This window comes from Penicillium chermesinum (genome assembly GCF_028974085.1).
Source record: "Penicillium chermesinum strain IBT 19713 chromosome Unknown utg000006l:1.0-2335141.0:1.0-2336784.0, whole genome shotgun sequence".
In the NCBI taxonomy this organism is placed as follows: domain Eukaryota; kingdom Fungi; phylum Ascomycota; class Eurotiomycetes; order Eurotiales; family Aspergillaceae; genus Penicillium; species Penicillium chermesinum.
The window spans coordinates 1,547,788-1,575,006 of NW_026695316.1; the positions used below are offsets into that span (position 1 = coordinate 1,547,788).

Sequence of the window (27,219 nt, forward strand, 5' to 3'; positions counted from 1 at the left end):
GAACTGATGCATGGCTTATTACCAAGCAAGCAAGATCCCTATGCCGCAAAATACGGCGGCACTCATGCTCCCAGATGCCGGAATCAGATACTGGACTGCACATAGTGCAATTCCAACTACTTCATGCGTCCAACTGATCTTGCCAACAGAAGACATGCAACTCAAGGAAACTCAATTTACGCCATAGCAGTGCCGAACGAGGGAGCCCAGACCCGTTCGGGCCAGATACATACAAAAGGGGGTTTCTTCCAGACCAAAAAAAAAAGAGAGAGAGAGAGAAAAGAAAATTATGCAGAGAAAAGCCAAACGCAGCAAAAAGGACAGGGGTGGGGGGGCAATAAATACCGGAACACAACCCATCGCATACCCCGTGGTCGCTAAAGTAATCCACACGTGGGTCGAGTGCTGGCGCCCCCTGATCCGAAGCTGCGGGTCCAAGATGGAGAGGTATCAAAAGTTCGCAAAACAACAAAAGCGGAGTGTCGAAATTCGTATCAAATCGACCAGAGAGTGCGGGGGTATTCGCGTCGCACAATCCGGCAACCAAATCACGCTTCATTCTCTGGTCTCTCTTGCACTTCCGACAGCTGCTCCCGGTGCTGTGCGCGGTCTGACGAGTGGGGAGCTATTATGTTCGCATCAGCGATTTCCGCCGGCCTCAATAAATAGTATATGCAAAGTTTGAACAGAAATAAACATGCCCGGCAGCTTGAATGCAAGTCTCACAATGGCAGGGGATGATCACGCAGAGTCATCCTTACCGGCTGAGTGGTCTCCGCCTCCGTTCGTCGCGCGCCCGTTCTGCTCTCTCTGCAGACGTTCTTCGGCCTCGCGGATTCGCCGCTGTAGAACCTCGAGCTCTCGGGTTTGGATCATCATCTGTTGCTTCCTGGGGTGGGCAGTAATATTAGTAACTTTTTAATTAGGAGTGCGAGGGGAGCGCGTGTATGCGTCGCTGTTTACTCGCACTCACTTTTGATCAATGGTTTGCGCCAGGTGGTCGACTTCGCTGTCTAGCGCAAAGGCGCTATCGAGAGCGCTAGAGAAAGCTTGCGCCATAGTCCTGTATATCGGTCAATTTCATTTCATGTGCGGGGAGGTGCAGGGGACATACGACTGAGGTCGAATCTTGGTGGGCTTCCACTCTTGCTCGGTTTCGGACATCTTGGAGCGGGCGAACGAGAAGTCCTATAGATCACCAGGACCTGGTAAGAAGGATTGGTTTTTTGCCTGATGGGAATTTTCGGCCGGGTATGTTGTCGTGAGGTAATGTGCGCCTATGTCGGGCGGGGCACCACCACACGGGACGAGCTGAGATACCTTTAAGGGGGGTGTTGTATATACGTGCGATCGAGGATCAGAGACCAGGACGAGGACCAGCCGAATACCCTGGGAGAAATTGGGGGAGGGTAAATATAATTAGAGGATCGCCCCGAATTGCGCTGAGCTGCAGAGGGGGGCGGTCGTCAGTGGATGTGTATACTTCGGCAGCATGATAAGCAGCTCCCAGGGAACGGGAGGGGGCGATTGTCAGGGGGACAGTTGGGACGTACCGAAGAACTATCACGACGCACGGATTGGACTCGGAGCAGGAGATCTAAGAGAGGCTTGGACAGAAACTTTGGGGAATAGGGAGGGGGAAGAGGAAAGAAGAAGTCCGAGGAAAAGGACGATCTTAACCTACAGCGCATTGCGGAGGAAGAATCATTGCACGGTTACCATGACATGGGTATAACACTTGTAACACCAGTTAACCTCGAACCCTGCTGAGTCTGCCCTATGCCAGTACTAAAGATCCACCGCAAGGGGAGCGTCACGGTATTACAAGGGGGGGCTCTTTCACGTCATTATTTTCATTATTGGGAGCTCTGGGAGAGACGATCGGGGGCTGCGGTCACATTTCGTCCAATGGGTACGATTCCTCAGGGGCTCTAGTGAGTTTTGAGCTTGGCTCTAGGCCAATTTAATCCATGATGGGGCCTTCGGGTTTCCTTTGGAAATTAAGCCTGCCCTATATTCGTAAATTAGTAGAAAGTTCAATGTTCAGGGGCTGCGAAAAAAGGGGGCAAGACTGAGACTAGCATGAGGGGAGCTAGAGTAGTCTGCGACGCTTCAGAACGAGGCCACCAGCCAGACATCCCCATTGCCCTCTCTGTTGCTTGCCAACCTTCTCTGGCGGTGAGATAGCCTATGGAATACCCTGTTACTTATAACGATGCGTTCTGATGCGGAAGTAAATAAGATACTGCATCCGTGACCACGCGCTGACTAATTTTTTCTTTGTAACTTTGCCCGTATTGGAGAACGTCGTAACCATTTGAGGAAAACCTTCGACCCTCATCCCTTCCATCCACGCGCGTCCATCTAGGCTCATCTCGCCACCCCGAGTCCCTTCCCATCCTGAGGTCGCGATCCCACGCGTCCAACTCGTTTCTTCCCCGACCACCACCGTGGCCCCAATCCCCAAGAGTCTCCTCCCCGACAGCCGACCGGGCGGGCAATGGGGGATGCCTCCTCTGTCGGCATACACGCCCTTTGAATCATTGCTCTTCTTTCAGTCGCTCGCCGCGTCCGATGTGCGCCCGTCAAACTTTTCGTCAATATCCACCTCGCTACGTAATAACCCTTTAATTCGAGACAATGTCGCATTCAGTGCCGACCGATTGACCCCGGAGGCACTGGAGGACCTTTACACGACTCTTTTGCGGGATGGCCTTGATCGCGAGGCTGCAGCAGGTCCAAATGGACGGCCACATGATGTGTCCAGCCCCAGTAATGCGAAGAAGCGCAAGATATCGAGCCCCAAGCCCGAAGGTTTACCCGAGGATATAACCCACGCGATTCGAATCCCAGAGCTGGTATCGCACCTTTATTCACGCTTTCGAGAGACTCTGATCAAAGAGGTTCGCCAGGAGGAGAGGAAATATAATGAGATTAAGAAAGAGTTGGACCGCTTAGAGAAGGACGAAAGCAAGGCCACCAGTGAAGCCTTGAAGAGGCCTGATGATGCTTTCGTTGGCGAGCCGATGGAAGTAGATGTCAAGCAGGAAACTCGACCAGAACGTCCAGCTGCATTGGCTTCTGAGGAACCCCAGAAACCAGCAGACGAGACATTTAGAAAGGAAACCACATCTTTCCAGGCTCCGAAGGACGCCCCGCAGCCGCCTACCAAACCAGCTGAACAGCCCGCGGAACCTTCGCAAGCGCAACCACCAATTCAGCATGAGCCGCCATCAAAAGCAGCGGCCCAACCTGCAGCGCCGGCGCATCCACCCCTTGCCCCTCGAACCCAACCGCCAGCTCCAGCGACCCCCATTGCAGCTCGTCCTCCACGCACCCCCCACCCATCTCAGCTCGCACCGCGCCCAATTGCTGCATCTACACCCATTGGACAACCCGGCGCTCCTACTGTCGGACCCACCCCCTTCTCAAGCGACCCCGGCTCAATCAAGCTTCCAACAATGGCAGCTTGATGCAGCTCCTCATTCACCCTACTCCGCGATCTCCCCTAATACTGCCGCTCCGCCAGCTGGTTCCGCAGCTGCAAAGCAAGCTTTACCACCAGTCCAGGCCGCGGCGCAAAAACCCTCTGCTCCATCAACGGTTCCTAGCACCCCTAGCGCCGTCTCCTCTTCAGCTCAAACCGGTGTTCCAATTGGACCGCCACAGACTGGATCACGGACGCCAAGTGTTGTGATCCCACCCTATTCCGAGTCGCGATCTTCTCGCCCACGACTTGATACACCAGGATCTTCGACGCCATGGAGGAAGCTTCCTCGTTTGAGCATCCCGCAATCACCGCCTTCACCAGCTCGCCCTCAAGCTGTCAGCCCTATCAGTGACAGGGAAACCTCTCCCGGGGCCATGGACATTTCGCCTCCACGTGAAAGGAAAAGTCGACGTGGACAAAATGTTTCGGATAGCAAGTCTGGCCCAGCTATCAAAACAGAGAAGAGTGACAAGCCCGAGAAGATAGAGAAAGCTCCCGCAGCCCGGCGAAAGCGTGCTTTCAGCTCTGTGTCTTCTCACAGCCACGCTCAATCCGTGCAATCTCATGACACATCTCCTGCGCCTCCCGATGACACCGATCGGGACCTACGCACTTCGGGTCGCCGAAATCGAGCTGCAACCGGTACGGATGAAAAGGCACGCTCAAAGCGGAAGCGCGGCGCAAGCGAATCCACCGAACACGAACCTGTGCATCTGGAGCCAAAGTTCGATACAACAAAGTTTGTGCTCTGTGCTCGTGGATTCCACCGGACTGCTGCACCTATTCTGAATGATGTGACCACCCATAAGCTGGCTTCGATCTTCGCCAAGCCTCTGAGCGAACGTGACGCCCCAGGCTACCACGATCTCATTTACAGGCCGCAAGATCTAAAATCAATCAAGGCTGCCGTCCACGCCGGTAGTAAAGCGGTCATCGCAGCAACGGAGGCCGTGAGTACGCCGGCTGGCGACGGCGAGTCGCCAGTTCCTACGGGGACACCATCGTCAAAACATAATTTACTCATGTTGCCCAAGACGGAAGACCTTGTGCCACCTAAAGGGATTGTCAATTCCGCGCAACTGGAGAAGGAATTTACCCGCATGTTTGCCAATGCTATCATGTTCAACCCTGTCCCAGAGCGCGGCCTGGGCCCTGCCTTTGCCATGGTCAATGACCGAGGCTCGCGGGAAAGCACGCAGTCTGGTGATGATGGCGAAGAGGGTGGTATCATACAAGATGCTCGTGAGATGTTTGAAGATGTGGAACAGGCTGTCACTCGATGGCGTGCGGCCGAACGGACGACTGACGAGCTTGCCATCAAGAGCGTGTTCTCTCTTCGACGGGGGAGTGCCAGTGATTTTAATACCGATAGCGCTGATGATGGGAAGGGTTAGCGTATTCTTGCGATGTATTATCTACGATTTTGATATTTTTTTTCCCCCTTCGAAGTGTTTCAGTAGGATTATCTTTTGAGACGAAATACGAACGAGATCACTGAACCCTCTCGGCGGAACAGTGACAACCAATTCAATTCTCCCACGACTTGATCCCACATCGTGTAAAATGCAGCATAAGTTTACAACCTAGGTGATATACCGATCGCTGTCCATTTGCTGGTATTACGCGCTTTGGCCCTAAGTCGGCTCAATCAAATTTTCTACGTCCTCCCAAGGTCTCTTCAAAACGTTCCTCGCCGCATACTCCATCGCACCCTCGCACCCTAAAACCCTCAACCTAATAATACAAGCCGCCGCCTTACCCGAAAAATAGGTGTGATGCCGGAACGTCTCGCGCGTATAAATACTGGAAATATGCACCTCCCAAGCATCGCGTCCCGGATCGCAACACTGGTGTGCGTGAACGCGCCGGGGTTAATAATAACCACGTCTCTGTACCATTTACCAACGTTCTATAAGATTGCGTACCTAGTCTGCAAGACATCGAGGGGGAAAGCCACCCACTAACCTGACGAAGCAGCCGCACGTGGCACACGCTGCATGAATGATGTTGCTCAGGGTGCATGGAGCATCCATTCGTCTGGAGAAACGAGCATAAAAGCGCTTCGTCGTGTTTGAATTAGCTCAAAATTGACATTGGGTATCGCAGGCTACTCGTAAAATAGTATCGTACATAAACATCAGTGCCGTGAGATTATACAAGCGGCACAAGATGCTCGTTGGAAAACGGTCCTCCTTCCAGATCCGCGGTCGATGTCCAGAATACGTCACTGGCGACCGAGGCATTCCCGTCCGCGAAATAAGTCTCTGGTTTACTCTCGGCGGTCACGACGACAGTTAATTGACGAAGGGTAAATTGGCCCCGACTCCAAGTAGTCAACGATCCCTCTTGGCGAGCTGTGCTAAGCTGGGACATCAGGGTAGGATAGACTTCGTCAAATGGGGACTTGACGTCCAGAATCAGCACAAAAGGATTGCTCGAGTCACCCTGACGCGTCGCGCCCAAGCGATCCGTTACTGACGGATGACTCGCTGGAGGCTGCAACTGCGTGCTTAGCGATTTGAGGCGCAATTGAAGATCGTTTTCCTTCTGCGGCTGAGAGAGGATCGGGCCCAGATAGAGTCCACCCTCGATCGAGCGAACCTCGGTGCGGAACCCATTGCATCCGGCAGCAGCGGATTGCGTAAGAGCACTTGGGCGAGGATCCAGGCGGGGAAACGTGCACTTCACGTACCAGGGGCGACCGTTGGCGGGGTGCACGGGGCGAGGAGGGCACTCTGGACCAGCGATGGGATCGCCTGAGATAAATGGAAAAGGGCACTAGGAAGACTGTCAAGTTAGTAGCCATCTTGCTGTTTTGTAGGTTGCTCTACTACGTACAAGCATGCGGCGATCAAAAGCACGGAGCGGACCAAGTACCACTTGGTGTGTTTCTTCAAGTCCACCTGGAACTCGGCCAGAGCAGCGCCCAGCCCCGGGACACCCTGGGTGGGATGCGATCGAAGAGGATGGTCCTCGAGCAACCAGGAGGCGGATTCGTAGTTTTCAGTATATGCCTCGAGGTCTGCCTCGAGCTTCGGTGGGAGATCCATCTGGCTGCGCATCTCGCAGGGAACCAGGTGAAGTTGCTGGGCAAGCGAGCACCCTATTTCAGACTGGTGACAAGAGGACCTAGAGATCGGAATCTCTGGGCTGGTTCCGGGAGGCACAGAAAAAGGGTCCCATGTGCAGGAATAGCTTAGACTTTAAAAGGCTCAGGAGTAAAGAGCTCATGGTTAGTGGGGAATCCGTCTTGCGCCATCGTGCCTGGCGTGCTCGCTGCACGCCATCATGCGTTACTACTGATCGACGCGAACGAAGTCCAGCCCAGATCATTCAGCAGGGTCGGAGGTCGCGCCATGATAGCCTTCCACTCCTCATGACCCAAGATGTATATACCCTTGTCAGGCTCAAAGGCAAGGTAGTTGGTATGGCAATCCTGCTGGGATGTGTCGATCCCGGGGGAGCGTGGGGAACCAAGTGGAGACCAAAGCACGCACGCCATCAATTATCACAGTGACGCCTTTGCTCACCGCTAAGCCATAACAGCCCGCAGCTCTTATCTTTGCTTCTATGATCGCCCATTTTGGATTGTTATCATAGGTCACGTTTGTATAACGCTAAAATGGAGAAGCAAGCTCAGTCTTCAACCTGCCTCGAAGTGACATTTTCTAGATCCTTTAGGAGCATAGTAAGAAATGGGATAACGTGGAGGCGCCAGAAAGGCCCTCAGTACGCCACTCTACATGCCCGCTCACAGCCTGCTTGCGCTGCTAGTCACCTGTGGAGTATTGCCGAGGATATTACTATTGCGACTCTCGATCCTCTGTTGAGAAGTCTGGAATAAGCGTGGCAGACCGGTATCTTCAAATCCCACCCCCGAAACAATCATCTTCGCAATTGCTTCCGCCGAAAGGAAGATTTGCGGCATTCCATGTCCAGTGAAGCCGGCCACGATGTATTGGCCCTCTTGACCCGGTACTCGACCGACATGGGGCAGACCATCCGATGAGTACCCCATGACTACAGCCTTGTTTTAGTATGGTGCTGTGCAGGGTGTCTTTGACCAAGGGCGAATAGGAAACATCACTTACTCCCAGTCCATACGCGATCGGTATAGGCGTAGCTATTTTCCCAACCCACAAAATTCCGCTGCATGTAGTTATCAAAGTACCGAATAGCAGGCTCCAGGACACGGCTATCATCGCTGACATTGTGCCAGTTATCGTCTCTCTCGTAGAACGATGACCGGGCTCCGCCAACGACGATGCTTCCGTCGGCACGGGGGATCAGGTAGTCATAGTCCCAGTTGTTAAATCGTAGCGTGTAGGTGTTCGTCAACCGGGGAGCTGTTGATCCAGGCGGGACAGCAATACGGCAACATGTGCCTCGCACAGGCACAATTTTACCTTTATATTGCGGGGCAAGAGCCGAAGTGTAGGCATTAGTCGCCAGCACAATCGACTTCGCCGCGACCGATCCTCGTGCCGTCTGCACGATCCAGCGATAAGGCGAGGATGGGTCGGACGAGGGCGAGATTTTGGACACCGGGGTATGAGTTTGTAGATTGACACCTTGTGCGACCACTTTGTTGATGAGATGGAGCACGAACTTGTAGGCCCAAATGTGACCCGCATCGTAGGTGAAGCAGCCAACAGCCCCTTTCACTCCTGAGAACTGCAGAACAGGGCTCGTTAGAATTCGATATGGGGAATCCAGCTGGGCATCTTACCGCTTCCGCATCTTTAGGTCCAATAATGCGAGCCGTCGCGGTTACCTTTGCGCCCCCCGCCACTAAGCGTTGATGGCCATTCTTGAGCTTGTGAAAGTGGGACTCGTCCAACTGCGCATCCACGGCTTTGGTAACAGTGTAGTCGCAGTCAATCCTTTCCTTCTCAATGAACTCTTTGAGGGCGTGGACATGTTTCGCTTCGAACTCGGCAACTTCCGCAGCAGCTTCGACGCCGTAGTCCTTGGCGAGAGTGGCGATGAAGTTATATATGTCGGGCTTCATGTGGCCTCCTGAACAGTGGTTGATAGTTAGCAATGGATAGTCGAGATATGGCAAGCCGGGTTCTTAATAGCGCATACCATTGCGTGCTGTTGCTCCGGAGCAGGCATTTCGGGCTTCCAAGATGGTAATGGATGGAGGGTTGGAGCTGGATTTCGTCTGATTGAGGATGTGGTACGCAACAGAAGAGCCCGCATACCCAGCTCCGATAATGACTATATCGCTTTCCTGGGGGAGCTTCTCGCTAGAGCGGTAGTTGTCGAGAGGGTCGGGGTCTGTCCGCCAGTAGGGCAGAGTGCTATTGGTGACGGGGAAAGGACCAGACATGTTGGGATAAAATGGGCTATCAGGTTCTATGCTGGCTCTGAAGCTTTCGATCGTCACTTTCTATCTTTTTATCGCGATTAGCTTGGCCAAGCTGCCCTGGGATTCCCCACCGGGTCTGTTCCCGCCGGCACCGGGACCGGCAAGGAGTTTCTAGACTTGGTGGTGCAGCCGGCGCCACATCAGGGGCCAAATGCCTTCTGAGCTGATATCTGAGGACCGTGGGAGTTGCACCCTACTATCTCGAATTGTGCATACAAGAACACCCATTGCTCACTTAGCGTGGGGTTTATGCGTTGGGGAGCTTTTGTTTACAATGTGAATAATATTGGAGAGGGAATCTTACGTGGTCAAGTTTCAACTAGAGTACAGGACTAGGAAGCCCGAGAAATGCATTTTCCATAACTAGTAGATCGGCGTGAGCTATTCTACAAGTCCCTTGATTATTGAGTCGACGCTTGATGAGCAATAATCTTATCAGCCATACCCGGCAGAGTATCATCAATCACATCCATATCGCCGAATAGTTCCGTTAAAGGCTCCTTCTCCAGCACGGTGCAATAAGCCCCCTTGAATCTGGAAAGGAAAAAAACAAGGAAGGTTAGATAAGATCCACCACAGCAATGGATATCTACTTACCCGGCGCAGCGCGCAGAAGAAACATCCCACATATGAGCCGCCGCAAACCAAGGAATCTTGCCCTCATGCTCCGCGGTCAACCGCTCGAGCACCGGCGTATAAGCAGCCAAGTCGGGCTTCCCAACTCCCGCCGTATCACACGAAAGGAGGTTCTCGGCAGGAAGCTCCACGCCGGCCTTCTGGAAATAACCACTCACGCGGCCGATATCTGCGGCCGTAAACGCCCAGACGGTGAAGCCGGCATCGCGGAGCTTCTGCACGCACTCCGCCGCACCGGGTCGCAGGGTGAGTGATTGGTACTCTTCCATAATGTACGCCAAGTCCTCTGGCGTCGCGAATGAGCGAGGGTTCTCAATGCCCCCGAAGGTGAGAACGCGATAGAACAGCGCCTCAAAGACTACCGCATAGGGGCGGTATCGTCCCGAGAGGCTGAGATTGGTGTACTCGCGCTCAGCAGCTTCCATCCAGGCACAGCCCAGAAGCCATGGCTTGATGCCCTCGGCCCGTAGCTTGTCGCCGAGACGGCGATCAATTGCATTGTACAGATGGTCGTAAGAGACTAGCGTCCCGACAATATCAAAGACAACGTTCTTGGAGGAGGCCATGGTTGCGGAGTAACAGCTTGTTGCAAGGTTCAGATCGGATAAGCTCTTATCGAATGCTCAAGAATGTGCTTGGATTTGGATATTTCTAGGGCTTGATCGATATGAGTCAAGCGATAGGGACTTTCTGGTGTTAAAAAGAGATAAGCATCATCCATTGAAGCGTCCATGATTTCTCCACACCGATAAACCCCGCATGCTGATTCCACCGGGAAGAATGCGTTTACCCGGCGGGTGCTGCAGGGCAGATACGAAGTATGCGATAAGGTTGGGAATCGAGAAAGGGATATGTATGTTGCACATCTGGCAGGGAGAGGTGTTCGATTTGCTCCACTACACTCCGATCTACACTTCAAGCGACAAGTGATAGTTATGGCTGCAAGTCTGGACTCGCCGAGCGATATCTCGAAACACACTACCGTGATAGGCCTCAAGGCTGATCCCAATGCTCAGCTCGATATCGAGAAGACCGCGACGCAAGGAACTGAACGAAATGGCAGCAGCACTGAAATCCCTGGACAGAACAATGCTGGGTTCCATCGTTCTCTGACCCGGCGGAAAGTCATGATGATGACCTTTGGCGCTGGCATTGGGACTGGTTTGTGGGTAGGAACGGGACAGGCCTTGTACTATGGTAAGTGGTGATGGAGTGCCCATTTGCGTGTTCAGTCTAACAAGTCTATAGCGGGGCCTGGTGGGATCGCCGTTACCTATACGATTATCGCGTAAGTTCCTACCTGCTCCTACCCCCCCAAAATCACACCAGCAGCCAGCTAATAGAGCAATAGATTCGTGGTTTACGTGCAGTTCTGCTCAATTGGTGAAATGACAACATACAAACCAGTCCACGGTGGGTTTATCCGCCAGTGTGCCGAATACGTCGATCCGGCGTATGGGTTTGCCATTGGAATTAACTTCTGGTTCTCGGTAAGTTCCATATGGGGAGCACATGCGGTATCAAACACCTAAGCTGACCTGGGAACTGGACTGAAGTGGGTGATGATTATACCAGCAGAGATCACAGCCGCTATCTCAGTGCTCAAATTCTGGCCAGAGACGGACGTCATACCCCTCGCAGCGTATATCACGATATTCCTCGTCGTTATCGCGATTGGTAATGTCTTTCATGTGAAGGTATACGGCTACATCGAATACTTCATGTCATTCTTCAAGATCATGGCCATTATCTTGATGATCTTCTTCATGATCATCATGACATCTGGGGGAATCCCCGCTACCAACGGGCCCATCGAGTTCCGATACTGGAAGCACCCCGGCGCATTCAAGAACGGCATGAAAGGAATCGCCAAGGCATTTATCCAAGCCGCTTTCAGCTTTGGTGGAGGTACGTCCCCCTCCCCATATTCGAGCCAACCCTCTTCTGTAAGCGACTAACGAACAGAATAGGTGAACACATCGCCGTCATCGCCGGCGAAGTCGCCGACCCTAGACGAACCATTAAGAAAACCGTCCGCCCGGTCTTCTGGCGAATGTTCACATTCTTCGTCGTCAACATTTGGCTAGTGGGGATGTGCGTGCCATCCGATGATACCAACCTCGCAACAGCCAGCGGAACACTCGGGAGTCCATTCGTGATTGCCATCCAGCGCGCTGGTGTTCCTGGCTTGGCACATGCGATCAATGGCTTCATCTTCCTGAGCGTCATCAGCTGTGGGATCACGAGCACTTATGTGGCGAGCCGCAGTTTGACGGCCCTCTCGGATATCAATCTCATTCATTCTTTCTTCGGATGGAAGGATCGCCAGGGTCGGCCGTGGGTTGCTATGGCTATCAGTCTGGGGCTGGGAGGTGGACTGTGCTATCTGAACGTGGATAGTGTCGGGACGGTCGTCTATGGCTGGTTTTCATCTTTGGTGAGTTGTCATGTCATCAACCATTGCCCTGGCATTTCACTTTTGGGGCTAGGCATTAACGTGCACTAGGTTGCTATTTCGACCCTGTTCGAGTGGTCCGGCGTCTACATCGCCCACCTTCGCTTCCGACAGGGATTGAAGGCGCAAGGCATGGACCTTCGTAATTTACCTTTCAAAGGATTCCTGACTCCATGGACGCAGTGGTTCGGTCTACTGATCGTGCTGTTCTTTTTTGGCTGCGAGTTCTATCTCTCCTGTTTCCCATTCGGAGAGAAGGGATCGGCAAAGACATTCTTCTCCAGCTATCTCGCTGCTCCCTTGTTTGTCCTGGATTATTTTAGCTACAAGGTATGGAACTATCAGCCTGGCCGGACGTGCGATTCCTAACACGAATATAGTGGTATTTCAAGACAAAGATCGTGAAGCCCATCGATATGGATTTTTCCGAAGCGCACTACTTCGACGAAGAAGATCGTTTGCATGCGATCGCAGCTGAAGAGAAGAAAGCACAGATGGGTGAAAAGGTCACATGGATTAAGAGGGCTCGCTATTTGGTATTTGGATAAGTTTATGTCAGACCTATGTCGTTGAATCCAAGAAGAGTTCCGGTGCTAGCCCCAGCTCATTAGCTGGCCAGTCATGCTCAAATATATCTGCTAAGTCGGGAAAGGTATTGTCCGTCCTGGCCGTTAAATGCGATACTGGGCTGAAAGATGATAGCTCTGTGGTGTGCATAGCATTCTTGTCCTTTTTCATCGATTGGGTCCAGTCCTTGAACTTCGCGTAGGCAGTAGCAGACGAGCAGGACTCTGCGCTAGACTCGGCCGAGGCAGGATTCTCGTTCGAAGACAGCTCGCGAATAGCGGCTTCGATAGACTCGATGTATGAGATCTCCGACTCGGAAGCCGTTCCTCCTATCATCTGGCGAATCAGGACCATTCCCCGATCTAAGCCCCCTTGAAGCTCTGGGGAGTTTCCCGAATTCAGACACTCGGCTAGGATCACGAGAATTGCCGCCCGGCAGGAACTGAACTCCGTATATGACGCTCGACATAATCCAACGTGATTTGAAAGTGACTGCAGCAGGTCCAGGGTGCCCAGCGCGCTCTTCACGCAGTCTTGAACAAGTTCTGAGCGATGTTCTTTTCCAGCATTTTGGCCTTCGCCGGAATGGGTCGCTTGGTTATTTTCTTTGAAAATGAATGGACGGCCCATGTAAATGTATATGCTGAGGTAGCATAGTTTCAAATGGACCTTCTGCCGGAAAAGGGGTTGGTCAGGCTTCTTCTCGAGATCCTCCAGGTCGATGGGAACCGAGTTCCACCAAGACTGGATATTTGACTTGAGCTGCAAGAGGCGTTCCGAATATTCCAGAAGGAGCCTCTTCGGGCACTTCTTGAATTGGTTTCTGGGCGCAATGGGTCAGATTTTGAACATGCGGCACGAATCAGCATCTCCTCTTACAAAGTTTCAGCTACCTCCCCAGTCCACATCACCAATTCGATGAATGCGATCGCGTTAGCAAAGTTTGGCGACTCGAACGTAGGACAGTCGGTCGGCAAGTCGGCATTGATCTCCGACCGCGAGAGAGAAGTAGGACGCCCATGCATGATACTGATTCGTCTGTTCAGGGATTAGTGCGATTCGGATGAACCGTCTTTTTTTTTTTTTGAACACACCGTTCAAGCGAATAAACCGTCCAGAAGAGACGATTCCTAAGTTCCACAGTCCTCGGGTCGCAATCCGTCCCCGCGTATTTCCGATGCATGCCATTCTGGATTGCCATCTTCATCGCAAGCCCAAAATACGTGTACGAGAGACCCCCTGTAGAAACAGGCAGACCGTAGATTGCAAGCAAGAGGAAAGCCTGAACGCTTTCATACGAGGCGGCAAGAATCACGTCTGGGACCAGCCGGGAGGCCATGCGATAGAAATCCAACCCGACTGAGTCTTCCGAGCAGACAGTGATTTCTTCCGAGGCCGGTGAAGTAGGATCGGGTCTCGCTTGGCTTTCCTCCATATGAGCCACCTGTGTCCCGATCGCTAAGACGGCGAAAAAGGAGCACACCCAGGGGATGTCGCTTGCGGTGAATTCCGTGGCAGGGTTATAGCAGAGGCGGAGTTTATTTTCGATCCACCGGCGCTCCAGGTAGAAGGTATTCACTTCGACATACTTAAAAAACACGTGGATCAGGAACTCGGCGATTGGTCGCGGGGAAGATGGGCCATTGCCTCGGTGACGATTTGGACGGGGGATTGGAGATGGGTCGCTCGCCAGTATTGTTTCACCTGCACACAATGATTAGAGAGGCGGTCCAAGTTGCCAATCAAAGAGTTGAGTGAGAACGAACAGTTCGGCCCATTGCGGTTCGATCGCAACGCATACTCCGTCGCAACTTCTCCGAGAAATTCCAATGCGAGAACTCTCCCGAATAAACTGTAGCCCCAATTAGTATATCGATCTGCCCAGCGGCATACACACGTACATGCGACATTCCCGGAGATGAACTGGACGTCGAATGATTCGTTCACGTCCAGCGAGGCCTCTAGCTCATCATCCTCGACTCTACACTTCGCAGCGATGCGACCAACACTCTCCTCGTCCAGAGGTATATCGCCTAAGAAATGCCGTACAATGCGCTCCAAGTTCTGTACACGCTGGTCACTGTCGCCTGATGGGATCATCGCAAGGTCTTTCGGCGTCGAATGTATGAATTTCCGATTCGCTGGAGCCGCTTCTTGAAAATGACATGGCCGGCCTAATCTCTGACAGCGCCAGCACGGAGGGCCACCTTCGCACTTCTCCTTTTGTCTACGGCAGGTATCGCACCTTTCCAACCGATACGTTAACATGGACAAGTTGGATGTAGAGATAAGGGAGATCGCTTCGGCTTACGCAAGTGATGCCCGTCTGCGAGCCTGGCCCTCGCGCTTGCGCTTTGTTCCGCGCAACTCGTCTGGAAGCTCCATCGACATGCTGAGTCCTATTCCAAGTGCTCAGGTAGCAATAGGCGCTGTCGCGCTACTTAAAGCGTCGGCGTTATTCCGTCTTATCATGCTTATCATCGCAGGCGTTAGAATGCGGGGTTGAAACGGCGCCAGGACCAATGATAGAACGAAGTAAGAAAAGTGTATTGATAGCCGTAGAACCAGGAGTCATCCCCCCCAAAAAAAGCTAAATTAAATCAACCCCCATCTAGAGCCTTCTATCTCTTGCGCTTTTCCGTATCAAAGCAATCTCAACTTTATCGAAATGCCACGAAATGTAACCAAACATCGCTTCCAATGGTATCTTTGTTTTGTTGTGTTTTTAGAATCACGGAATTTCTCCGAATGTGACTTAGTCAACGTACTTCGGGAGCGTCTTCATGACGCCGTCCCGAGCAATGTCCTCCATGGCTTTGGTGATCTCACGGATAAATCGCTCGTCGTTGCGCAAATCGTCACCAAACAGGTTCTTGATGCTGAGCAGTTCGTGCGGGGTGGTACCGCCGGCGATAGCCTTGGCCATCAGCTCCTCCCGCATGGGGTCATCGATGGGAATTTGAGCTCCAGTGTCGTCAAAGCCCTGGAGGTAGCGGAACCAAGCCGCCGCAGTGAAGACTAAACGACGGAAGGGGCCGGTAACCCAGATCTGCTCGGCAATTGAGGGCATAATGAACTGGGGAATCTTGCCCGATGAGTTCACGCAGATGCGAGGAAGCTGATCCATGATGGTAGGGTTGGAGAAACGTTCCATGAGAGTTTCGCAGTACTTATCAATGTCGACCCCGGGAATATCAGGCAACAAGGGCTTGACTTCTTCCTGCATCATTTGCCACACAAACTTGCGGTACTCGGGGTGCTCCAAAACCTCGTGGACGTATTTAAAGCCGGCCATTGAACCGGCATAACCAATGGCGGAGTGACTGCCGTTGAGCAGGCGCAGCTTGTGCTTCTCGAACTGCTCAACATCGTGGACATTTTTAACAACCTGGACGCCGACCTTCTCGAATGGGGGACGGCCATCGGAGAAATGATCTTCAACCACCCATTGCATGAAGGGCTCGGTAACGACTGGCCAGGCGTCCTCGATTCCGAAATCTTCAGCAAGCGCCACCTTATCGGCGGCTCCGGTAGAGGGAGTGATCCGGTCGACCATGGCGTTGGGGAAGTGCGTTTTCTTTGCAATGTACTCGGTAACCTCAGGGTTTTTCTTCAACTGGGCAAAAGACTGAAGCATATGGCGGGTGATGGCACCGTTCTTCTGCATGTTATCACACGAAAGGACCGTGAACGGGTTGAGACCTTGCTGGTGGCGACGGGCGAGGGCGGCATAGAGGAAACCGAAGATGGTGGCGGGAGCCTTCTCGTTGGCGGGATCAAGGTCGTGCTGGATTTCGGGGCGCTCGCTTTGCAGTTCGTGGGTGTTTTCGTTGTAGAAGTAACCGCTCTCGGTGATGGTGAGCGAGACGATGTGGGTATCCGGGTGGGCCATCTTCGCAATGACAGCTTCGCGGTTGTCCGGAGCATACAGGAAGGAATTGATACTGCCCACCACGTTCGCGGAGCTGCCCTTGGCGGAGCGCTCGATCACGGTGTACAGGTGGTCCTGGGAACCGAGGGCGTCACGCATGGCAGTGTCGAATGGCTGCAGACCCACCCCGGCGATGGCCCAGTCGGTGACACCATGCTTCTGCATTAACTCATGAACGTAGACAGCCAAATGGGCTCTGTGGAAACCGCCCACGCCAACGTGGACGATGCCCTCCTTGACAGCCGCACCGCGCTTGTAGGTAGGGACCTGGATGGCCTTCGCTGCCGACGCAATCTGCGACAGATTCTTGGTACAAAGCTTGAGGGGAGCCATTGTGAAGGGAATGTACAATGGACAGATAGGAGAGGTTAGGAGAAAAAGAGGGAAAACAAGCTACACGAAAGGGACGAGGGCCTTAGCTTATCAAGGTTCACCGCCGAGCTATGCGCTGAATCCATTTGGAAAAGAAAAAAAACGCGAAAAAGAAAAGCTCCAGGAATTACATCATGCGGGTGGATACAGGGGCGAAAGCGAAGGCAATTGGAGCCCGAGAGACTGTTGGCATCAGATACATCCTGGAAGGAGGGTACAAAAATTATGGATCGCGAATAGATCGATAGCATCCATGGAAACCAGCATGGGCCAGCATGGGGGGGAATGATGTCGGGGTGGAGTTTCTGTTTTCGTCATCTTTTCATCATGTGGAGGCGGCCGAGGGGGGGCCTGGGAGCCTGGGATCTCGGGCATTTGCTTATTCTTCTGTTTTCATCTGGCCTTTTTCATCTGGGATTGCTTTTTTTTGTCATGTCCGCATGACCATGCTTGGTGGGGCATTCCTTATCCAGGCTTGTAGTTCTTCCCCCCCTTTTTTTTCTATACTCGTATAGTCGAAGTACGCAGTAGACGGAGGACCGCGGATAAGAATCATGTCAGCTCCATATAGGCTTCCTTCCCCCCCGATTGACCCGTTCAGGGGCAGCTGCAGTTGCAACCTGTTGGCTAAACGGCTGATCTATTGCGAAATTGGATGAATTAGATGAATTGGATACTTGCCGTATTCTAAAACATTGTCTGGACCCTCAGCTCTATGTTGAAACGGGGCTTGTTACCCCTGCGGGTGGGCGTTCGACCTCTCGGACAGTCGTGCCTGCTGGATTGCTCAAGCCGAGTTGGAAGCCTCCACGGCTATTTCAGCTCGCCTTATCGATTGGCCTCGAATTTGCTAGTCCATGAAGTTGATTCGAGACCCTGTCGACCTTTTTTGCATTCTTGCCGCTGCAGCCCCCGGCCCCCACAATCCGGACGCCACCAATCGGCAGGTTGAAGAATGCTGTCAATTGGGGCGGGTCTGGTACTAATCCCATAGAGTGATCGGCAGCGGCGGTCGAATATTCAAAATTGGAAGCGCAGGTGACTTGATGGCTCTGCCGACTAATATAAGCCTCAAAAATTGGCGCCTCGCTTGGACGTTGCCGGCTAGACCATAACGAGCTGTAATCACCCCTTATCGATCGTTCTTGATCACTCGAACGTGCATGTATAGGCCCATCAACTATGCGGAATATCAGATGAACCAATCTGGAACCAGTCGTCTGAGTGTAGACAGCTATCTTCATGAATCTATCTGATATCTCGCATGGTTAGGAGGGGGATATACCCACGTGTGAGTAATAAACAGCCACCCTATAGAAATCAAAGGGTATCGTGCCGTCCGATGATTTTCCAGGTTTGCACCCTTACCTCGTGTTTCTCAATGCAAGTTCTAGCCGCTTACAAGTGTTTGGACTGTTGGCGAGAACAGCTCACATGGCTTCAGTGATCATCGGAGATATCCTATTACTAGTACAGTTGATGGTCTCAGACATGTTCCGTCCGGCCCCTGGCTGCCAAGTCTAATAATTTGAGAAAGCGACGGTACCTTGCTTGCCACCCTGGCAGTATTAGGCGATCACCTAATACGAGCAAGTTTTCCAAGGTTATGTTTGTTATCAATACCGACAATGCTCTCTCCCAGGTGGGCCACAAATGTCAATCCCATGGTCCCGCAATATGATCTCAAAATACTCACTCGAACAACCCCGGCATTTCTCTCTCCGAGCCCTAATCTCCTTGGCTGGCCTTTGCGAGCGCTGATTCTGCACATGGATGGAAATAGACTCTCCATCAGCTAGTTTTGAGTCAGTGCTCGTATCTACTGCCATGGCCAATGTGGTGATTGCTATGTCAGTATCATCCATCCCAGGATTATCTCACCAGACATTCAAAAACCAGGGGACGTTTTCGCCGTTAGGGATGTCCTTTTACGAACGGACATCTTCAGCGTTGTTGGCCTTCTTCGGATATCGCGAGTTCCCTGGATCAAACTTCGGCACATGACTCAAAAGATCCAAGATGGTGAAACGCGATGATGCTGGAACATTATTTTTGCTTCAAACCATATGACAGGAAAGCGGCCTGCCCATTCAAGCCGGTATTGGCGCCTGGCGGAGCCCGCCTGGCTCATGGGAGCACCTGTAATTTGTGCTGGGATTATCAACTGTCTACAAGCTAATATCCCAGATCAGCCAGTCTTCATACCAACCTCCACTACTCTTATCTTCATAGGATGTGAAGACAACTTCGACTTCAGAGTCTACCAAAAGCTCTACGGTTTCATATCCAAGCTCTCAAGGACTCCATTTTACAGGCCCAACTCCAGCCCAGAGTGACCCGATCGGAGTCCGGGAAATTGCAGTAGTACATGTCGGCGTGCCGTTCACAACAGCCCGGACAGACAAAACCCTCCCACGGGCATTATCCTATCCCGGCACCGGAATCGGCGATGCAGTCTGCCTCGCCTTCCGATCCTCAACATCTTTCTGTGAGCTTCAGCAAAGGGCTCCACATAACCGCCAGCTTTCCTCTTTACTCATTGATACCCCAGGGACCATCGATCCCCTGGCCAATCACCCACAGCCAGGCCGAATTCGTCAGCTCTGCATCTGCGGGCTTTCTGCAGACCGCGCTGATACATTGGCGTGTAACGCGGATGTGTAAATTCGCCACGAATGCCCTAGGTGCTGCGCTTCAATCGGCTGCATACTGTACTCCAGTTTCCCCCATGTCGTATGCACGCATGCACGGTTATTTACAGGCTAAGTCGTCGAATTTCTTTCCGATATCTAACGGGACGAAAGCACACGCTACATCAGGCATGCGGCTGGCCAGATGAGGAGACATCAATACGCTACTTCTGACGACATTTGTCTCCGCCGTTGCTGTGTTGGCGTTCTGGTTGCCTTCGTCTCTGCGTCAGCGCGTGCGATGGGGATCTCGCTGTTTATTGATTTCAACGAGTGCTATGGCATATGCGTCGCTTTGCCCGACAAGCGTGGTCGAGCTCTTCGGCGTCCGGAACTTTACCAATGCCAATGGGGTCTTGTCTATAATTCAAAGGTTTACGACTCTGTTGGGGACTCCTCTTGCTCGGTTGTTGCTTCGGAGGAGCCCGCATTCAGAGGTGGGTCCGAGGAGCTACGATAACACCCGTATGTTGGTTGGCGTGCTGCTCATTACTGCTACTTTTGCAGTGCTGTGGACCAAGATTGAAGCCCGCTGACGCTGGAAGCAGATCATGAAAGCAGTAGGGAATTGTTGATGTGAGATTGCCAAACGATCGTCGGCTCTTACCTGGCATCACTGTTCTGCAGAAACCGAATGACTATGGCCCATGGGGACCAGACCGTAGATCCGACTTGCGACATTTGAGATCAATCTCCACCCCAGAACTTGGGAAGTATGGAATATGCGAGCTGATATCATCTGTTTACATCGATATGATGCAAACGAACAGGAGTCGCCACCTGCCAGCTGGATTGGAAGGGCTTACTTATGTCGTCATGCCTTGAGGCTCCGCTTTCCCCGGGACAACTCCGAGTACACACGTCCCCACCTGCACGGGCGCAATCTAATCGAAGCAATGATTCTTATGATAATCAATTTCCATGTGGTCGACGTAAGATGCGAATCTATGGTGCCGGTAACGGCTCTAAATCCAAGTAGTTCTACCGTGGCCTATCGTAAGTCATGACCCTAGGGAAGAGTGCTTCTGTCGCAATCTTCAAGGGCCTGGTGTCTGTGCTCTTTCTCCCATTCCCCCCATCAACCCACCAGCAACGCCATTCATGCGTCGATCAAGCAGATCTTCTTCACTTCCGAGAGAGGTGATACTTCGTCCACGCGGACGAAGAGAATCCGGACTCTCCGGGGCGCTGTGGAGCTCATCCTGATGGAATGTATCCTGGTATTGCGCTTGCGACTCCATAAGTAGATCAGTTCCCTTTGCAGACTCATCCTCAACCGTAGTGAACCCGCCTAGGCGAGATGACGAGAACGGCGACCGGCGCTTCTTTGGACGCCCTGTTAACCTCTCGGAAGGATTCAGCTTGGTCATGCTCATCTCCAATGGCCTGTCTTCGTCACCAGAAGATTCTCCAGTGAAGCTTCGATGGTGGTTTCGTAGCCCCTTGGCGTATTCAAGATGCCGGAGCAGTGTTCTCTGTCTCTCTTCCTTCTTAGATGCGTGAGATGCTCGGAGACGTTTGAACTCCGCGTCATCGCCCTCAGTTGTCTGGAACAAGGTATCTATCCACTGCGCACTGCGGTTGATGTACTTCCACGCCTCCGGGAAGAACCCAGCCATTTGAATGAAGCCATGCGAAACCCCTGGAATCAAGGAAACTTCCACGTAGTCTTTCTCCCGGAACTGGCGCTTCTGCTTCTCGAGCCCCAGCTCTTGACGTTCGTAGAATTGGTGTAGTTTTGCCTGGCGTAGTCGGCCTGCGAATATAACAGTATCGTCCACAAGAGGATCTCGCTCACCGGCCATTATGAACGTCTTGGGGAATGCAGCAAGTAGCGCATCCGGCGCCAACACAGGCGAGAGAAAGAAATCGGTATTGAAATCGGGCCGCTGGTGGGGTCCAATATAAAGGATAATCATAGCACGCATCATCTCGGGCGTGATGATCCGATCATGCACGTAAGAAATCATCGACGAGACCGCGAGCTGAGTCTTGAGGGGCTGGACCTGGTCCCCGGTACGGTCCTCGACATCGCCATTCAACGCTTTATTCTTCTTCAGTTTGTCTTCAAGTGCCTTTGCAGCCTCGGAAGCAATATCGGGGGAGTCTACAGTAGGTTCAGGCGATGCTAGTTTAGTCAAGTCTTCAACAGAGTGACCAGGGGACGTGAAGGGAGTCAGCTTCCTGTACTGATCCTTCTTCCGCTGCAAGATTCCCTGGTTGGTCTGGCGGGAGCTTTTATCCTGGATCAAGGACATTTGCTCATCTGTCATCCAGCTCTCGACTCTCATATTGAGTGTTGGGTAGGCCAGGACCAGTCCAATAGGCCGCGGTAAGACTTCTTCGCTCTTCCAACCTTGGATAAGACCGGACTGGATGACCATGAGTGTAGTGCCCACGGCCAAATTGCCACCGGCGCTCTCGCCAGTCACCACAATCCGGGGACAAGTCGCGCCGCTCATGCCTAAGCAACGCCCTTGGTCGCAATGATAGTGTGATAAACATCATAACACTCATGAAGAGCATAAGGATATGCGTACTCTGGAGCTTTCTTGTAGTCAACGCTTAGAATTGGAACCTTCAGTTGCCCAGCCCAACTGAGCAGCTTGTCTTCGGAGCACCGTGGACCCATGGCGACAAAGCCTCCGCCCGGTATATCCAGCACCATAGCTTTCTGATCCTTCAAGGCACTTAAGGGCCCATCAAAGTATAGCCATGCATCGACCGGCTCTTTGTGAACTGACTGCGCAGGACGGGGAATTCGAATGGCTCGAGGGCCATATTTGGTTAATCGAGGTCGCATCAAGCTGGCCAATGTCCAGAGGTAAGACGTTGTTGCTTTATTCCAAGATACCCTTAAATGCTCCAACGTCAGAGTTGCGCGAACCCGCCGCACCTTTTCGTCGGCTTGTTCGGCGGCGATTAAATAGTAAACTGTGAATACCAGCGAAGCGATGTCCCGCAACCACTTGGGCTTGACGGTCATGGCGGTCCAGTAACCGGCATCTAGACCGGTGGTGATCCATGTTGCCCGGAAGAAAGACCGAGAGTACAAGTTGGCTAATGGCTCCGGGCACTCCAGACCGACGATTTTGGCGAAGTTGCGGCAGACATACAGCCATAGAAAGATGATGACGGTTGTTTGCCAGGTTGTTAATCTGCTACTGAGACGGGACGAGATGGATCGAATGAACGGGGGGCCGTGTTTGTCTGCTCTGTTTATTCAATCTATTAGTCGAAAGTCGCTTGCATTTGATCGTTGGGGCTCCACGCAATTACTTTAGCAGATAAACCGACCAGAACGAGACCACCGCAAACACCTGGAACTTGCGGAACCGGGTCGAAGGTCGCCCAAGAACATGATCTGTTTTCTTGCTTTTAGTAAACGGACAATGGGTGTACTTGAATTCTTCCCACCTATCATCTCCACCTAAGAACCTCGAAATGCAAAGCCTAGCAGATAGGCAAAATGACGAAAATAAGCTTAAGAAAAAGCCTCCTGCGTTCTTTTATCTGAACATGAACCTAGAGGATCCAAATACATTCCCACGTGAAGTGAAAGAGTGCTGGCACTCGATCACATGTAAATAGGCCCCCCGAATCACATGTTAGTGACGACACCAGCTGACTCGTTTTATATTACGAGCCTTACGCTTTGCTCCACTTACTGTACAGATTATGCGCCCAGGCTACAAAGTACCGACCTTGTAGTGACTTCTATGCAGGATCCCCTATCGTGCTTCATCTGCTGTATGGGCTGTGCGGGGAAGATTGGCGGGCTTTCTACACGGAATTGCGGAGCTTCTGACCACGAGTGATGAGCAGGCGACAGGGCAAAAAAAAGAAAAGAAGAAGAAAAACCAGCCCACAGGTTATTCAGTTAATATTCTTCAGAAACTTTAAACAAATCGAGTTGTTCGCTATTTGATCCAACCATTTCTATGTTCTAGCAACTTGGAGGTCTACGTCTGGCGGCAATATTCTCTCCCATGTGCCACCTGGTACCTGCAAAGCAAGACTTCCCACGGCATACTGAGGAATCCAGCGATGCAGATCCCCGCCGAATCACTCACTGTCGTTGCGCCTAAAGAGAATTCTCGCTCCTCCTCCGGCACGCGCTCTCCAATCTCCGCAAATGTATTGACGTACACCGCCCCGCCCAGCAGGCCCTCCCAGAATATGATCGCAAACACAATGTATACACTGGGGATGAAGTTGAACATAGCGTGTAAGGTTAGCACTGCCAAGTTAACTGCCTGCAGCAGGGAAGGGACATAGAGCCAATGGATCCGGAAGAAGGGCGTGGAAGAGCGCGAGATAAATACCCCGGCTTGGTAGATGGCATTATAGGTTGGGTAGAAGGAGCGGAAATTCTCGAATGGCGTCGAAGGCAAAGGGAAGAGCAGTGTCGGGGCCACGCCCTGATTAATAACGTACTCGGCGATAAAAACGACAAGCAAAGGAAGCATACTGCGATCACAGTTAGCATCATTTCCAGGGAAGGATACCTGGGAACACTCACAATGGAAAGAACAGCTTCTTCAATCGACTCAGATTCTTCTTCGCCCGCTCCCACCCATGAAGATCCGCGTTGCCGCCAACCAACTTTTGCGCTTGATTCGAATGACCCAACAGGCCTGTCTCTTCCCCCGGTCAGGCTCCAGACCTTCCTCCTCTTCCTCATCTTCTTGAGCCTCATAACGCTCACCTCTCTCAACTCCAACATACCTATCTGCCTTCGGCTTCCGCAGCGGATCCCTAGGCAAGACAGCGAAGAAGCTCATGGCCATCGCAACAGGCAAACAAGCCGATGCAAAAAGTGTGCCACGAACCGAGATCCCCATCGCAGACGTCGCCAACGCATACGCCCCCGCGCCCACCAAGCCCGCGGCCCCCGTCCCACTCCCCCACGCCGCCAGACTGAACGGCCCGTAGAAGTGGGTGAGGCCCACGAAGCTGAGCTCGCCACCACCCGCCGATAAACTCGCGAGGACAATCCCAACGACCTTCGGCGCAAAGGAGCCGCCTTCCTCGTAGCTCGGACTCACGGCCACGACTACCATGCCCAGGATCGAGAGGGCGACGAAGACGAGGACGCGGGTGGAGTAGGGCACGGCGTGGATGAAGTACGGGGCGATCAGCTTAGTCGTGAAGGACGGGATGATGTCGGCGAGAAGGACAATGCCTTTGGGTAGATTAGGGCCCACGAGGTCGAGCGCTGCAGAGAGGAGGATCACGTAGAGGACATTATTGATCAGGCCTGAAGGTGGGTGCGTTAGGTTAAGTGACTTCTTTGCCCGGGACACTGGTTCGTTTGAAGGGAGGGGCGTGAGGTAGCATATACATACCGAAAAGCCAGAAAGCGATGCAGACTCCGGGGTCGGCACCGCTGAAGACACCTTGTAGCCAGCTGTAGAATCGATTCCATTGTGAGTTTGAGGCTTCCGGGCCTGCTGCGTGGGCGTTTCCGCCAGATGCGGTCGACATCTGGGAGGGCTTTGGTGCGTTGGGTAGAGGGTTATATGCTACAGACCGAAATATACTAGACGAAAACCATGATGCTTCTAGGCGCAAAGGGGTCGGGTTTCTGGAGAGGACGGTCGATGACGAGGCACGCGACAACGGGGTTGCAAACGGGGGGGGTTTATCAGGGCGAACCATACAATAGCGCGGGTACGTTAGGCCCACCGGGCCCACCTACGTCTCATCGAGACCTCCCCTGAAGTGAAGCCAGTCTAAACTATGAAGCACTGAAGCACTTTTTTTTTGTTCTAGTCTATCGCTAGATATATAGCAGATGCATCATGAACAAAATATGGAATATGCACTCGTTTCCTGCGAGGCTATCCAGCAAACAAATGGTATATCAAACAGGGGAACACATTACGGGCAGCGTGGAAATCAGACATGATCTATTCGAGACCTTCATGATTGGGCCGCAACGGAATCTAAGGCCTGCTCTAGGATATTCAGAGCGGTCTTGATCTGGCTCTCAGTGATGGTGAGGGCGGGGACAAATCGAAGACAACCTTCTCCAGCAGTGATAATCAGCATGCCACGTTCGCGCGCGGCCGTGATAATATCACCTGCCTTAGGAGCGATCTCAGAGGATAGCTGAAGACCCAAGATAAGGCCTCGGCCGCGAACCTCAGAAATGAGGTTAGGATACTTCTCCTTGAGAGCCTTGAAACCGGCCAAGAACTGATCCGACTTCTCCTGCACAGCACTCTGGAGCTCAGGATCGGCAAGACGCTCCACAATGTGGTGGGCAACACGGCAGGCAAGCGGGTTTCCACCGAAGGTAGTGCCGTGGTCACCAGTTTTGATGTGCTCACCAACAGTCTTGCCGGAGACAATGGTAGCGCCAATGGGGATACCGTTGCCGAGGGCCTTTGCGGAAGTCAGAATATCAGGGTGTGCAGCCTGGCCCTCGGCCGGGACAAGGGAAGGGTGAGCGTGCGCCCACAGACTTCCGGTACGAGACAGACCGCACTGAATCTCATCGAAGATCAGGATTGCGCCAACTTCGTCACAGCGCTTGCGGAGTGCGACCAGGAACTCTGGGGTAGCAACGTTCACACCACCCTCGCCCTGGATGGGTTCCACAATCACACCACAAGTGTTCTCAGTAACCAAGGTCTGCAGCTGCTCAATGTCATTGTAGTTGCCGTACTTGAAACCAGGGATCATGGGAGAGAAAGGTGTTTGGTACTTGGGGTTGGGAGTAGCAGACAGAGCACCCATCGTCCGGCCGTGGAAAGAGTTGTGGAACGAGACGAACTCGTGCTTGGCGCCAGATGGATCGAGAGAACGGCCAACCTTGCGAGCGAATTTGATGGCAGCCTCGTTGGCCTCGGTACCAGAGTTGGAAATGAAAACCTGGGAGGCATCACGCATCGCACCAGATTTCTTGGTCAATTCAATTAGCAATTGACTCAAAGCACCGGTCCAAGGGTTGTGGTAGAGGTTCGAGGCATGGACGAGAGTTTCAGCCTATGCATTGTATACACATCAGCGCTTGGTCTTGTGACAAGTCTCCATGGTGTGTTTGTATACCTGCTCGGAGATAATCTGAGCGATTTCCGGATCGCAGTGACCAAGAGAGTTAACAGCAATTCCGGCAGTCAGATCTAAGTATCGTCGGTTCTCCATGTCCCATAGGTAGCATCCTTGGCCCTTCATCATCATCGGGCCTGGGCGAACGTAGGTCGGCACCATGAACGGAGCTCGCTCTTTAATGAAAGACGCGGTGAGTGAGTCTGGTGCTGGGTCCGGGTTCGGCACAGATGCCTCTTTCTACGAGCCAATAATTAGCGATAGGATCCGGAGTAGCTTAATTGTGAAAGCAATTGTTGTACCTGGACCTGTTCCTTCACATCCTGGGGGACATTCGAGGTCGTCGCAAGTCGGCGCTGGACCGATGACTCAATCGAAGGGACCAGCCTGCCAGCACGAGGCAGGCGGCGCGAAGCTAAACGAAGGAAAGACATGGTAGAACGAAAACAATCCCAGCAACCCAAAGGAAAAAAAAAGCTCGAGAGGAAGGAGGAATCGAGAGGGAAACCTGAGTCACTCTGAACTGGAGATAAAAAAAAGCCGCGGATACATATGCGATATCGGGATCCGCACTGCGGCCTTAGTCACCCAATCGGCGCCACCGCGCCAGATGAGGCGTACGCCCTTCTGGCTTTACTCGTCTGAATT

At 52.6% G+C, this 27,219-nt stretch overlaps 12 protein-coding genes across 12 annotated transcripts; 4 read left to right on the forward strand and 8 right to left on the reverse strand.

The window, feature by feature from the left end:
* Nucleotides 1–741: 741 nt before the first annotated feature.
* N7468_008381 (uncharacterized protein) lies at nt 742–1,164 on the reverse strand (the record flags this gene model as incomplete). The annotated part of the gene is made up of 3 exons (XM_058477677.1): nt 742–889; nt 974–1,063; nt 1,115–1,164. The coding sequence occupies 3 exons, from the start codon at nt 1,162–1,164 to the stop codon at nt 742–744; spliced, it is 288 nt and encodes a 95-aa protein (XP_058328022.1).
* A 1,343-nt stretch (nt 1,165–2,507) lies between these two features.
* N7468_008382 (uncharacterized protein) lies at nt 2,508–4,884 on the forward strand (the record flags this gene model as incomplete). The annotated part of the gene is made up of 2 exons (XM_058477678.1): nt 2,508–3,410; nt 3,469–4,884. 2 exons carry the CDS (start codon nt 2,508–2,510, stop codon nt 4,882–4,884), a joined length of 2,319 nt encoding a protein of 772 aa, XP_058328023.1.
* A 757-nt stretch (nt 4,885–5,641) lies between these two features.
* On the reverse strand, nt 5,642–6,552 carry N7468_008383 (uncharacterized protein; the record flags this gene model as incomplete). Its single annotated transcript, XM_058477679.1, has 2 exons — nt 5,642–6,268; nt 6,325–6,552. The coding sequence occupies 2 exons, from the start codon at nt 6,550–6,552 to the stop codon at nt 5,642–5,644; spliced, it is 855 nt and encodes a 284-aa protein (XP_058328024.1).
* A 689-nt stretch (nt 6,553–7,241) lies between these two features.
* N7468_008384 (NAD(P)/FAD-dependent oxidoreductase) lies at nt 7,242–8,825 on the reverse strand (the record flags this gene model as incomplete). Its single annotated transcript, XM_058477680.1, has 4 exons — nt 7,242–7,510; nt 7,582–8,164; nt 8,220–8,509; nt 8,579–8,825. The coding sequence occupies 4 exons, from the start codon at nt 8,823–8,825 to the stop codon at nt 7,242–7,244; spliced, it is 1,389 nt and encodes a 462-aa protein (XP_058328025.1).
* A 440-nt stretch (nt 8,826–9,265) lies between these two features.
* N7468_008385 (uncharacterized protein) lies at nt 9,266–10,066 on the reverse strand (the record flags this gene model as incomplete). The annotated part of the gene is made up of 2 exons (XM_058477681.1): nt 9,266–9,398; nt 9,462–10,066. The coding sequence occupies 2 exons, from the start codon at nt 10,064–10,066 to the stop codon at nt 9,266–9,268; spliced, it is 738 nt and encodes a 245-aa protein (XP_058328026.1).
* Nucleotides 10,067–10,435: 369 nt separating this feature from the next.
* Nucleotides 10,436–12,503, forward strand: N7468_008386 (uncharacterized protein; the record flags this gene model as incomplete). The annotated part of the gene is made up of 7 exons (XM_058477682.1): nt 10,436–10,697; nt 10,749–10,788; nt 10,852–10,990; nt 11,057–11,408; nt 11,471–11,937; nt 12,007–12,285; nt 12,336–12,503. 7 exons carry the CDS (start codon nt 10,436–10,438, stop codon nt 12,501–12,503), a joined length of 1,707 nt encoding a protein of 568 aa, XP_058328027.1.
* Nucleotides 12,504–12,516: 13 nt separating this feature from the next.
* N7468_008387 (uncharacterized protein) lies at nt 12,517–14,913 on the reverse strand (the record flags this gene model as incomplete). Its single annotated transcript, XM_058477683.1, has 6 exons — nt 12,517–13,345; nt 13,402–13,560; nt 13,617–14,226; nt 14,324–14,374; nt 14,424–14,767; nt 14,834–14,913. The coding sequence occupies 6 exons, from the start codon at nt 14,911–14,913 to the stop codon at nt 12,517–12,519; spliced, it is 2,073 nt and encodes a 690-aa protein (XP_058328028.1).
* Nucleotides 14,914–15,277: 364 nt separating this feature from the next.
* Nucleotides 15,278–16,786, reverse strand: N7468_008388 (mannitol dehydrogenase family protein; the record flags this gene model as incomplete). Its single annotated transcript, XM_058477684.1, has 1 exon — nt 15,278–16,786. One exon carries the CDS (start codon nt 16,784–16,786, stop codon nt 15,278–15,280), a length of 1,509 nt encoding a protein of 502 aa, XP_058328029.1.
* A 2,105-nt stretch (nt 16,787–18,891) lies between these two features.
* Nucleotides 18,892–19,489, forward strand: N7468_008389 (uncharacterized protein; the record flags this gene model as incomplete). The annotated part of the gene is made up of 2 exons (XM_058477685.1): nt 18,892–18,966; nt 19,058–19,489. The coding sequence occupies 2 exons, from the start codon at nt 18,892–18,894 to the stop codon at nt 19,487–19,489; spliced, it is 507 nt and encodes a 168-aa protein (XP_058328030.1).
* Nucleotides 19,490–19,553: 64 nt separating this feature from the next.
* Nucleotides 19,554–20,051, forward strand: N7468_008390 (uncharacterized protein; the record flags this gene model as incomplete). Its single annotated transcript, XM_058477686.1, has 2 exons — nt 19,554–19,575; nt 19,669–20,051. 2 exons carry the CDS (start codon nt 19,554–19,556, stop codon nt 20,049–20,051), a joined length of 405 nt encoding a protein of 134 aa, XP_058328031.1.
* Nucleotides 20,052–20,552: 501 nt separating this feature from the next.
* Nucleotides 20,553–25,002, reverse strand: N7468_008391 (uncharacterized protein; the record flags this gene model as incomplete). The annotated part of the gene is made up of 6 exons (XM_058477687.1): nt 20,553–21,979; nt 22,027–22,725; nt 23,549–23,985; nt 24,038–24,128; nt 24,182–24,775; nt 24,864–25,002. The coding sequence occupies 6 exons, from the start codon at nt 25,000–25,002 to the stop codon at nt 20,553–20,555; spliced, it is 3,387 nt and encodes a 1,128-aa protein (XP_058328032.1).
* Nucleotides 25,003–25,440: 438 nt separating this feature from the next.
* N7468_008392 (acetylornithine transaminase) lies at nt 25,441–27,005 on the reverse strand (the record flags this gene model as incomplete). Its single annotated transcript, XM_058477688.1, has 3 exons — nt 25,441–26,508; nt 26,572–26,811; nt 26,874–27,005. The coding sequence occupies 3 exons, from the start codon at nt 27,003–27,005 to the stop codon at nt 25,441–25,443; spliced, it is 1,440 nt and encodes a 479-aa protein (XP_058328033.1).
* Nucleotides 27,006–27,219: the final 214 nt, after the last annotated feature.